The 12,821-nt window shown below is 44.1% G+C and overlaps 1 protein-coding gene across 1 annotated transcript in view; it reads right to left on the bottom strand.

Moving 5' to 3' along the window:
* The window catches only part of LOC135824928 (uncharacterized), a 52,054-nt gene that overhangs the window by 29,556 nt on the left and 9,677 nt on the right, over positions 1-12,821 (bottom strand). The window contains exons 2-3 of the mRNA XM_065337671.1: positions 2,370-2,518; positions 977-1,130 (exon numbers count right to left, since the gene is read on the bottom strand). Coding sequence (XP_065193743.1) covers positions 977-1,130; positions 2,370-2,507 — 292 coding nt within the window. The 5' untranslated portion in view covers positions 2,508-2,518. The remainder of the gene's footprint in view (positions 1-976; positions 1,131-2,369; positions 2,519-12,821) is intronic.

Genomic DNA, 12,821 nt, shown 5'->3' with positions numbered 1-12,821 from the left:
CTCCAAAGCCTCGCCTGCATTCATCGTATACTCACTCAAATAAATTTCGACTTTTTCACTGTACTTATTTTTTCGCATAACTTCAAGCTCGATTTTCGCGATAACATTGAGTGGGAAGACCCCTCTTTTGCGCCGTTAGGACGATGGTCTGTATCCTGGGGAGTCTCATGCGAAGTCTCAGCGTTCTACGGTGAACGGTTCCTGAGTTACGATGCGCCTTTTGGTGCGAGTTCATCGATCTCTAGAGATCGATTCAAGTACGCATGGATGGTAAAGGGTTAAGCAGATGCAGGTGCTGGAAGCTGTTTATATTTGTACACTTGACCCTGTGCTATGCAAGCAGAAAGAAAATGTTGTAGCACTCACACTCTTCAAATAATACGCACTCACCTTTTTTGTCCACACGAACACACAGCTGCCACATTCATCTACTGCTACCACTCTCTTGAAAAGTGCCCTCACTTGAAGAGTGCCCCGTCTTAAATTGTGCCCTCTCTTGAATAATACCCCATCCGTGATAGACATTGAAAAAGATAGCGCCCCAGAGGCACTAATCGTGCGAGTACCATATTATGCGATTCAATGTCGAGCCTTCTGATTTTATGTGATTTGATGTCAAGCGTTCGGCTTTCATGGCATGATGCGATTTGATTTCGAGCGTTCTGCTTTCATGCGATTAGATGTCATGCGAACTGATGTCATGTTATGTGATGTCATGTTATGTGATGTCATGTTATATGATGTCATGTTATGTGATGTCATGTTATGTGACGTCATGTGATCTAATGTCATGTGATCTGATGTCATGTGATCTGATGTCATGTGATCTCAGTTCATCTTTCAACAGGATCAGCAGCGTGTTAGGTATGCGTGGCACGGGCTGAAGGGCAGGCATGAATTCTTGCAGAGCTAGCATGACTAAAATCACGTTTGGGATACAGTATTGGGTGCATGGCGGCACAACCGTACTACTTACTTGCACAAATACGGGCAGCTTTGTTCCACATTGGTGCAACAATTTTCTCTCCAGAAGCAATGCTATGCAAAAACATCCTCCTGCGAGTTTTTCTGCCGGCTCTTAGTGTGCCAACATACTGGTAGTGCTGGTATTTTGCATTGCGAAGTGCAGGCTGCAATACATGAGAAGAATACCACAACATATGAACAATTATGATTAAGCCATTCCCGAGTGAGCAATCCTATGTTGACACTCGGCAGAATGGCAGAGTTTTGACTCAAATGGAGAGCCAAGGATACATTTAGAGAAAAGAAAAAGGACTAAGGAACTACAATATGTATATCCTATATGGTTGGCGGCCATAGTGATCAACTTCTCAAATTCATTTTCATTTGCCATATCGAAGTATACACAGTTGCCTCGTATAGAAATAATCGTCTATAGTAATATAATCGCCTGTAGGGATCAAATTTATTTTTCAAAAGACCTCTGTAACATCATTTTTGCATCGGTAAAAGTAATTGATGTGAAATCAAATGGCGTTAGAGGCGAACAGGAAGTTACTTTTTTGTGAAAAATTTGCCCAGTGTTATTTTGTCAGTTCTACTTGCAGTATTAATTGTCCAAAATGCCTTCATTGTGAGGATATGCTGACGTTGTGTGTCAGGAGCCTTTGCTGCACAGGCATGCTAGGGTGCTGATTTCTCACAGTAGGAGTACACAGGATGTACGATGCAACCAACTATGCAGTGTGTGTGTGTGTACGGTGGTGCGCTGTGTCTTTTTGATACCGCACTCGCATAGAGTACATGCAGTATCGGTCATAGTGTATCGCTTATAGTGATAAATTGCTCACAATCAAAGACCAACGCTTCAGGCGATACTGATTGTACAAGTTACGCTATAATGTCCACTAGCACCATCAGTTGCTAGTTCCTTGGTCCTTTTCTTGACAGAGCTTTGGTTTACCAAGCACAGTAAAGTCGCTCTATAAGTACTATTACTTTTGGGGAGGGGCAATTCATGGATGGTCATGGTTCGGAGTTCTTTTTTTGATCTACAGTTTTCGGTACAGACTCTTTTTTCTGCTAGATGTAGTCACATTATGTTACTATCCCAAATGGCGCATTCCACTTTCCTCTACTGCCTCTGCTGGCTCTACCAGATCTGAGGCTGGTAGAAGTCGGTAGATAACATTGTGCAAATACTTTTTCACCCACTTTTAAACCACGCAGGTAAATCATTCATCAACTTGTGAGTTACACCTGTAGGTGACATCCTGTGGAATGGGGTAAACCTATTCCGGCAGAGTTATTGTCAACTTATTGATCATTTTTGCTGGAGAATTTTCAGTGTGTAAGGCACTGTTGCCAGATATGCAAAGTCGGAAACACATCTTCTTCCATCTTACCAGGTAGCAGTGTTGAAGCTTTTTTTGCTGAGGTTTATTCAGTATGTCCATCTTGAAATGTGTGCAGAAGTCATATGCATTATATGTTCCTGCAACGCCCATCCGGATGTGGAAGTTTTCAGCGCATTTAACATTCATATTGAAAGGACCTGAACGCAACACATGAATACACCATGCACTCTCGTTTCAAAACGACACATGTGAAGACAATATAGATAGAGCTCGGAAGAGTAAATGAGCTGCAAACATCACCAGACTGCAATTAAACACGGTTTGGTATGAGTGATTTCAAATTTCATGGCATAAATTTATTCCCTTCCGGTGATGTTGTTGTATGGTGTGTGTCTTTCTTCGGTGTTTGTATGTTAGTTAGTTTGTTGGTTAGTTAGTTTGTTTGTTGGTTTGTTGGTTTGTTTGTTGGGTTGTTTGTTTGTTTGTTTGTTTGTTGGTTCGTTGGTTTGTTCGTTGGTTTGTTTGTTTGTTTGTTTGTTTGTTTGCTTGAAGCACAACCTGTCCTCAAGAGAATGCGAACGTAATCAATAGGTAACATGGAAAGTGTGGGCACAAGTTACGCGATCGAGTCCACCAACAAAACCAGATTTTGAACAGTCAGACGTGCACAATCTAGCACAACACTGACAAGGAGTACTGAGACATTCCACGGCATGAAAGTCAGCTTGAGCACTGCTCGATAGCGCTAACCAACGGCCTTCCAACTTGGAAGGCTCATGGATATTAGTGCTAATTTCAAAGAGGGGAAGGCGAGCACCATCGAGCCGAGCACAAGCTACAATCCAGGGCTTCATGGAATTCTGGCCTGGTATGATGACGGGACAGCAAGACCAGACAGAACGGTCAAACCAGAATTCGACAATGCAAAGCACCAACGCAAAGCAACAACTTGTAGCCACAATCTCCATGTTACAATTTTTCCATGGCTCACCATCTGACTTCTAAATGCACACCTGAAGAGCCGTCATGAACAATATGGCGAAACGATCGTTGTGCCATTGCCGGAGCTGTTCAAGAAGACGACATCGCTCTCGTCAGTGGCGATGTCATCGCAGGCGGCAGGATCGACACCCAGCCCGCTGCTGAGCTGTCGCCCGTCTCACTCCACTCCCACCACGCCGGCCATTGAACAGCCAGCCGCCAGTGGCAGTGCCAGCTCTTCACCGCCGCAGCATATCTGGTTAGCCGCGCAGGCCGTGTCCCGCGCTGGCTTCCACTTGCCACTGGACTGCAGCCCATGCATGTGCTTCTCCTGGTCATGAGATGCATGACCACCGAGAGACGAGTACTGCAGAATGCCGGCGATGGGTAAGCACCAGTCAAATGTTTGGTTCTTTTTCGAATCTGCTGTTGGAGTTGAATGGGTTTTTTTACTACCATGGCAACGGTGTGTGTTTATACATCTACTACCGTGGACATGGAAATCCGATCGGATGACCGGCGCCATTGCCCTTTCTTTTCCTTTTTTATTGAGCGCGTTCATTCACTGTATGCACTCGTCATGCACTGTAGTTTCTGCACAAATTGTAAAAATGGACCAGCAGTGCTCACGGCTGCAAGGCCAGCGCCCCGTGGCCGCTTGACTTCTCGCTGGACTTCTATGTCCGCTACAGTTCATACCTGTGCATCTCTGCTCGGGTTGATATAGAACGATGGCTTTGGCGGCGGGGCACGGCTTGTGGCATGTGCCGAGTGTGTGCCCTCGAAATGCACTGTTTGCATAGCCTCCGTAATGCTGCTTCGTTTGGTAAGCACCAAGTGACCAACATCGAACTCTACTCGGGACACTCATTCCGAATTGGCGCAGCTACTACCGCTTCCATGGCAGGGATACCCGATTCGCTGATTCGTTCTGCCGGCAGGTGGCAGAGCGATGTGTGTCTATGCTATATGCGAATTCCGATGGAGACCAAGGCCAAGATCTCGGTTCAGCTTGCCTCAGTGAGTGACCTTATCTGATTCTTTGCACGGACAGTTTATGTTCCATCCCTGAAGTCCTAGCATAGGAATGTCACTGCTCGATAATTTCTTAGTGCTGGGGGGTGTTCGGGGATAGTGTTGCTGCTCTGTGGAGCTCTATCACTCCTAACTGGTCATTTCTTCGCTAGTTGCGGCTCTTCACGAGCCAGTTGTTGCCAATTGAATTGGCTTTGCCTTGCAACCCCATTGTGGCACGATGTGGGTTTATTGTGGCTCCTCGCGAGCCAGTTGCTGCCAGTGGCCTGGCATTGCTTTCCAGCTGTTCGAGCTTTTGCATAACAAGACCAGTTACTCAAAGCAGCACACTATCTCCAAAACAATTCCTTGTTGCCTTGGGCTGAGTATGAGTGTGTGAGGGATATGGTGCTAATATCGCAGTAATGTAGTTAGTGTGTGTTACCATCCACCGATCACACTGCCCTGTTTGCATCTGCCACGCACCGCTGCATCAGTGCATTGCGCACTGCACTCACACTGCCAGCGCATAGATTTGGGCACGCTTAGCCTGACGTCACACAACTGCTTCCTTTGAACTTTTGCTCACTGCACTCACACTGCCAACGCATGGATTTGGGCGCGCTTAGCCTGACGTCATACAACTGCTTCCTTTGAACTTTCTCTTTCTTTCTTGCTGTTTTCTTCACTTCAAAGTCTAATTAGTGGTGACTTTTAGCTTGTGCCAGCATCAAATTTTCACCTTCCATCCCTCCCATCTTATCATCTTGCTAATGGTACGAGGGAACATTTAGCTATATCGCTCCTAACTGGTCATTTGCTTCGCTAGTTGCGGCTCTTCACGAGCCAGTTGTTGTCAATTGCATTGGCTTTGCCTTGCAACCCCATTGTGGCACAATGTGGTTTTTTTGCGGCTCCTTGCGAGCTAGTTGCTGCCAGTGGCCTGGCATTGCTTTCCAGCTCTTCGAGCTTTTGCATTACAAGACCAGTTACCGTATTTTTCCGGTTGTAAGTCGACCTTTTACGTCTCAAAATAGAAGGAGAAAGGGTGGGGGTCGACTTACAACCGGGATTCGACTTATAACCGGGAACTATCAGAATCTTCAAAAAATATGACCTGCACTGCATGCACGAGTGCACCATGTTTAAACATTTTTTCCAGTTTATTGGTCTTTTCAAGGATTGGGATGTTATAACCTCCAATAAGGAATGTTTACATGATTTGTTGATGCGTTAATAGCAGGGAGTGGTTAGCAGTGCTTCTTTGGGTGAAAACTTTAAAACGCAGAATCGAGACCTCCGGATACGGGGGTCGACCTATAACCGGGGTCGACTTACAACCGGTAAAATACGTCACTCGAAGCAGCACATTAGGGAGGTTTCGCTCTACGTAATTACGTATGAAAATCCGTACGTCGTACGCGCGGGGGAGCGAGGGCAACTTTCGTACGTAAATCTCTCTACGGATCTCCGTAGGAAAGCTGTTTCCTACGTTTGGTCCTCCGTAGGACTTTTTGAAATATTTTTTCGCATTTTCCGCATTTGTCCATGGCAACGTTCAAGCCGCGCGACACACAAGGTACACATACCGTACACCACGTGCAAAATAAAAAGGGAAACGCGGTTTCGGTTCATGGTGCATGTGGCGGGCGCATGCAGCCAACGCGTCTCCAAAGCAACACGGCATGTTTAGCAGTCGTGGAGAAATCACGTAGAGCGAAACCCAACAGCTCTGATTTTTACGTATGAAAATTCCGTGCAGTTCCTACGTTATTTTCATACGTAATTCCGTAGAGCGAAACCTCCCTACTAAGGATGTTTAGCAATGCGAAAGTTCGAAAGAAAATTCGAGTCTGGGAATGAGTACAGAAACAAAGGTCGAAACTTCGAAAACTTGGATGCGAAGTTGCAGTGATTTGCGAAAGTAACGTTCTCTTTTCTCGGTACGCATTTCACTACAGGGAGTAGTAATTTTACAGCCCCCTGCTTGAGACTGAGCTGCATATACGGTACGGTACTATAAGATTCAAATAGCTTCGAGAAAAAGTCGTTTCGCCTTGCTAAACCTCACAAGTTTTCTTTTTCGAAATAGATTTTCGCGAAATATCGCCACCACCAAAAGTTCAAATTTTCGCATTGCTAAACGTCCCTAATATCTCCAAAACAATTCCTTGTTGCCTTGGGCTGAGTATGAGTGTGTGAGGGACATGGTGCTAATATGAAAATAAAAGGAATCGCATGGGACTGACGAGTTATGAAGCAACTATCCACGACTGTAACAAATAATAAGCAGTCAGAAAGTGCAATAAAAGGTCACAAAACTGACAGGATACTGCGACATTCAACAGACGCCTAGATCTCACACATCTCCAGGGCGCAAACCCACAGCCTTGCAGCTTGTATTTTCGCTGCACTCACCTTCCCCCCCCCCCCCCCCCCCCCCCATTGGTCCTACCATAACCTTGAAGCTCCCAAGCCGGAAGGCTGTGGGTTTGCACTCTGGAGATGTGTGAAAGCTAGGTCGCTGTTGAATGTCGCAGTATCCTGTCAGTTTTGTGCCCTGTTATCGCACTTTCTGACTGCTTATTATCTTGTTACAGTCGTGGATAGTTGCTTCATAACTCGTTTCCATTAATTATATTATATTCTGGCTCAGTATCCGAGTGAATTATTATTGTCCATTTATTCCACAATGGCATGACGCCAATATGGAAGATTGATAAGTGTGATAGAACTAATACTAGCCCGAAACAGCTGGATGGAAATTACCCGGGAGGCAATACCGGTAAGCATATTTCCTAACCGGTCCTGAAAAATATATGTTTTGACTTTCTGCAGAGCTAAAACAGCAGAACGTTATCTAAAACACTTCCCCAATTTAATTCTGAATGCATGATATTTCCGCCAAAAATGAATGCTAATAATTAGCATTCATTTTTGGAATGGCTATACATGTACCATCGCTTAAAAACTCATATGAGAAAAAATTACAAATTATCCGAGCAAAGTCCCGAAGGAATTTTTCAAAATCACAAATCCAAGTTGAGTCAACTAAGATGTTGTGACATCCGCCGTAATTGGTGGATAATGTACCTGCTCCAAACGTCGTAGCTCGCGCTTGTAATCGAATTCCTTTCTACTTTAGGTCGGACCCTAGAGCACTACCAGTTCCGTCTGTAGGCTCCCTCGATCCCTCACGACCACACACTCAAGACCCCAAATACGGCTTGTTTACAGGAATTAGTCTTTCGTGCACCAGCACATCTTCTCCAGGCGTCAGGGGCCCAGCCTCCCCGCCCATCCGACTCGCCACACACAACAGTGCAACTGAACTAAAAGTTCTACATAATATCTGGACAAGACGAAGACGGACAGACAAGAAGACCGGACACGACGAGGCAAAACTGATAACTAAAGAAAAGGACAAACGTTGCGGCAGTATATAATGAGCATGCCCACGAAATAATGTTGCACGCGCGACGATGACGTAAGCGTTGCATGGTGTATACATGTACAGAAGACTGCACATGCAACCAAAACAATGCAACAAAGTCAAGACTAAACCACTACACAATAAAACTAAAGAACAACATAAATAAGCCATGAAAAGTCTTTCACTCTAGACCCGTTGCGCAACATACTCCCCGCCAAAGACCTTTTCAAGGCTCAAGGAGGCTGCAAACTGTACTACATTATAATCTATGCTGCACGCATAAATAATCTAAGACTCACAAACGGCAAAATAAATAATAACAAATGAACGATCAATAGAAAATACAAACGGAAGTCAGCTTCCGAACTGTCACCAGGCACCAGCAAATCAAGGCAATAAACTACAGTACATCCGACCTATCACCAGGCCAGGCACCAACACATCGAGTACAGATCAAACAAATCAAGCAAGTCAAAACTACAAACTTCTACAACAAATCAAAGCGGGAGCACCTTCTAAACTCCTTCAAACTCATGGTGGGTTATTTGTTCACGATGCGTTTTCCTTCGCACCCTCCATGTCCTTCTTCTTGTCGTCGAGAACAGCGCCCCGCAGGATTCCTCCACTGTGGACGACCGTACCGTGGGTTATTTGATTTCGATGCGTTTTCCTTCGCACCGTCCTTGTCGTCGGATTCAAGCAGCTCCCTCGGAGGTCACCCAATCCCAGGTACAAACTGCGGACAGCGGCGCAGCTCCCTCGTTGGTCACTCGTCCAGTCTGGCACGGTGCAAACTGCCTCCCAACGACGTAGACGTACAAATGGTTATTTGATTTCGATGCGTTTTCCTTCGCACCGTCCTTGTCGTCAGACTCAAGCAGCTCCCTCGGAGGTCACTCAATCCCAGGTACAAACTGCGGACAGCGGCGCAGCTCCCTCGTTGGTCACTCGTCCACTCGTGCACGGTGCAAACTGCCTCCCAACGACGTAGACGTACAAATGGTTATTTGATTTCGATGCGTTTTCCTTCGCACCGTCCTTGTCGTCGGACTCAAGCAGCTCCCTCGGAGGTCACACAATCCGCAGCTCCCTCATTGGTCACTCGTCCACGCATGCACGGTGCAAACTGCCTCCCAACGACGTAGACGTACTAATGGTTATTTGTTCTCGATGCGTTTTCCTTCGCACCGGAGTTCCTGCAAGTTCCTCGTCTTCCTGACAATCCTGGCGTGGTCGCCAATTTCGTGCACCAGCACATCTTCTCCAGGTGTCAGGGGCCCAGCCTCCCCGCCCATCCGACTCGCCACACACAACAGCGCAACTGAACTAAAAGTTCTACATAATATCTGGACAAGACGAAGACGGACAGACAAGAAGACCGGACACGACGAGGCAAAACTGATAACTAAAGAAAAGGACAAACGTTGCGGCAGTATATAATGAGCATGCCCACGAAATAATGTTGCACGCGCGACGATGACGTAAGCGTTGCATGGTGTATACATGTACAGAAGACTGCACATGCAACCAAAACAATGCAACAAAGTCAAGACTAAACCACTACACAATAAAACTAAAGAACAACATAAATTATAGCAATAAAAACTGCTTTATGGCAGCTTTCTAAAAAAAGTTATTGTGTTCTAGTCCATGGACCCCGTCTAAAAAGTAAGAAATTAACGAAATGTGATAGCCGAAAATTAAAATTTCACACAAAACCTCACAATAATCACAACACTTGAAATGCTGCTTTCAGCACTAAACCTGTACTGCACCAACAATGGGCCGTAAGAAGACCATAGGTCTGTGGGAAACACCCTAGTAAAATAAAAGTTAATAATAATAATAATAATAACATGCATGTCATCAAGAGTAGATAAAGTAGATTATCTACTCTTGATGTCATGCATGCATAGGAAAGAGGATCACGAGGGGAAAAGGTCTTCTACATGTAGCTTTACATACTGTGACTGTGTGTGATTATTGTGAGGTTTTGTGTGAAATTTTAATTTTCGGCTATCACATTTCGTTAATTTCTTACTTTTTAGACGGGGTCCATGGACTAGAACACAATAACTTTTTTTAGAAAGCTGCCATAAAGCAGTTTTTATTGCTATAATTTCTTTTGTTTTTTCTGTCACCATGTACCAATCAATGGAATGTCCTATATCAATATGTAAATGATGGGCTTCACATCATATCAATACCGTATTATACGCATTGATGTGCAAGCAATTATCGCCCATTTGTTCGTTCATGCTTAACCTTTCTAGGGGCTCCCGTAAGAAGACCATAGGTCTGTGGGAAACACCCTAGTAAAATAAATAAAATAATAATAATAATAATAATAATAATAATAATAAGCCTTTTCTTGCAGAAAATGGCACTAGCATGTTCTTCTGCGGGGAAACATGTGAGTAGTGGTGGACCGTGGTGATACTTTTTTTATACGGAGGTCATTCTGTGCATGTTGCTGTTGCAGAATTTCATGACTCTGTCATAAAATTGTCTTGCCTTTCAGATATTTCAGATTTCCCCACCCTCGATCAGATTTATTTGAGAAATGTAACCAGGCGCGTGTCACAAATGTTTTTGTTGATTCTGTGTTTATATTAAATGGTTTATAATCATGGGTTATCGTGATAAGGTCATCCTGCATCATATTGCACTGAAATCGTAATCCTGTTGCTGTCGATACAACTTTTGGAAGTAGTTCAATGACTTCAAACTGTTAGTCCACGATTTTCTAAAACAACACAGCAAAGGAGGAACAATAAACATGTATTAAAATGTAAACAAATACATTGCTGAGTCCGACACCTCGTTCCAACAACTACACTGATCCTGAGGATAAAAGGGGCAAGGCTATGGTTGGAGGTACTGAGAGATAAACAAGGCACTCCATAATAATAAAAATTAATATTACACATATTTTGGTGAGTATGAATGATATCCAGTCTAACCTCTTTAGGACGAACACCAAGGGACCGATGGTATTTATTCTGTGAGATTGTCTTAACCTATTTTATAACCAGTGAATACAATTATTTGTCCAATAGACATACAAATAGATTTCTTCTACAGCGAAAGATTCTAAGCCACACCAACTCATTGACTCGTCTCGTATGAAAGAAATGAGTCACTAGAGAGGTTCTGCGAAACGAAAATGCGTACAAACTTTCGTTCTACGTCATGAAGTGCGAAATTTCGCACGAACTTTCGCAACTTTGGACGCGAAACTTGCAGGGAACGCGAAATGAACTGTCGTACACACTTTCGTGAGATAGGGTCATGGCGTACGTGCGCTTGGCCCGCGCAAACTACGAAAATGTGCAGAACGCAAAGTTTGTGCAAAAATTCGTACACACTTTCGCAAGGACTGTCGCGAAACTTCGTTCGAATTTTCGTTTTGCAGAACCTCTCTACTGAACGTTTCTTTAGCAACATGACGGCAACTGAAACAGCAACAGAGAAAGTACCATCCATGTACAACACATTCTTGCAGGTACTACAAACAGATTGCAGATCGTAATTCTTGCTTTGGCGGCACGAAACTTTATTTGGGGCAGTGCAATCTCGGTGGTACATGTACTCACAAATAAATAAATCAAACAGCCCAGACTCGAGTAAACAAATCCAATCATACAAGTACGAGATCTTCACGAGACGAGACTGCACCCATTGGCTTGTTTCGTATGAAGCAAACAAGTTTACTGAACCTCTCCACAATGGAGATTTTCCTGATATGCGGAATTTATTTTGCAAACTCGGTCAATGGATCCTTGAACCTTTCCCTCCAGATTGGGAGCTGCCAACGATAGTATGCCACTGACCAGTGCCTTACTTGTAATGTACCAATTTACAATGAATAATTATGAGTATTTCGACAACACATCTAACATAAGCCTTACCGTCAAGAAGGTGAACTCGCGTTCTTCGCACACTGTAGACAAGGGCAAAGAGATAAAAATGGATCTAAATCCGAATAAAATCAGCACACGTTTCCGTAAATGAAAGGGTGAGCATAAGCAAATGAATCGAAGGAAACCGGTCAACTCAGAGATCACCTGTCATCGAGTATTCCGTAAAAGGAGGCCTCGGCAGCGGAAAAGCTAAATTTAGAAAAGAGATCCTGTCAGCTTTTCCATTATTTATTGCATTCCGCCCAAAATCAGCACACTTTTCGTAAATGAAAGAGTCAACACAAGCAAATGAATCAAAGGGAACTGGTCAACTCACCTGTCATTGAGTAATATTCCGCGAAAGGAGGTCTCAGCAGCGCCGAAACGAAATAAGCCATGCCAGGAGACGAAATATCCGAAACAGCTCATAAAAGAACCAGTTCCAAAGGAGAAAGTTCCTCGCGCATGCACATCCAAACACGGACTGCACTGCAACACACTATTAATGTCTGCCGTGCACGTGCAGAGCACGCGGCTACCACCCGTTGGTAGATCTAATACCGAGCACCTTACGTAGAGACTTACGTAGCCTAAGTGAAATACCGAGCACCTTACGTAGAAACTTACGTAGCATAGCGGTGTCGTTTTTCTTGCCATGTGAACACAATAATAGAAAAGCTGACAGGATCGCTTTTCTAAATAAGCCATGAAAAGTCTTTCACTCTAGACCCGTTGCGCAACATAGTCTAAAAGGAGAGTAAAAAGATCCACAAAAGCCAGCCTGATGCCGCGAGGTTCATGCCCTCACGCGCATCAAAGAACCATAGCAAAAATGGCGCAGAGCATGATCAGATCACATGATCATGCTCTGATCAGCGATTCAAAGCGAGTCAACATATGATAACTAAATTATTTGAATCTTTCGAAAAACTATGATGTCACAACATCAGTACATTTAGAGAATTATTTGAACAAGATCGAAGGAGAAGATTGATTACTTTATAATCAACTGCAAATCATGCAATTCCATTACACCTCACCGCCTGATGACATAACCATTCATGCAATGAATACCTGAATGTCATCAACAAACTTTACTACACCTCACCGCCAGATGACATTATAAATAAAAGCACAAGAATAATAAAACAGAAACAAGGCAAAGAAGAT

This window comes from Sycon ciliatum, chromosome 9, assembly GCF_964019385.1.
Source record: "Sycon ciliatum chromosome 9, ocSycCili1.1, whole genome shotgun sequence".
Lineage (NCBI taxonomy): Eukaryota > Metazoa > Porifera > Calcarea > Leucosolenida > Sycettidae > Sycon > Sycon ciliatum.
The sequence above is the reverse complement of the archived record's forward strand: the minus strand, read 5'-3'. Positions and strand labels throughout refer to the sequence as shown.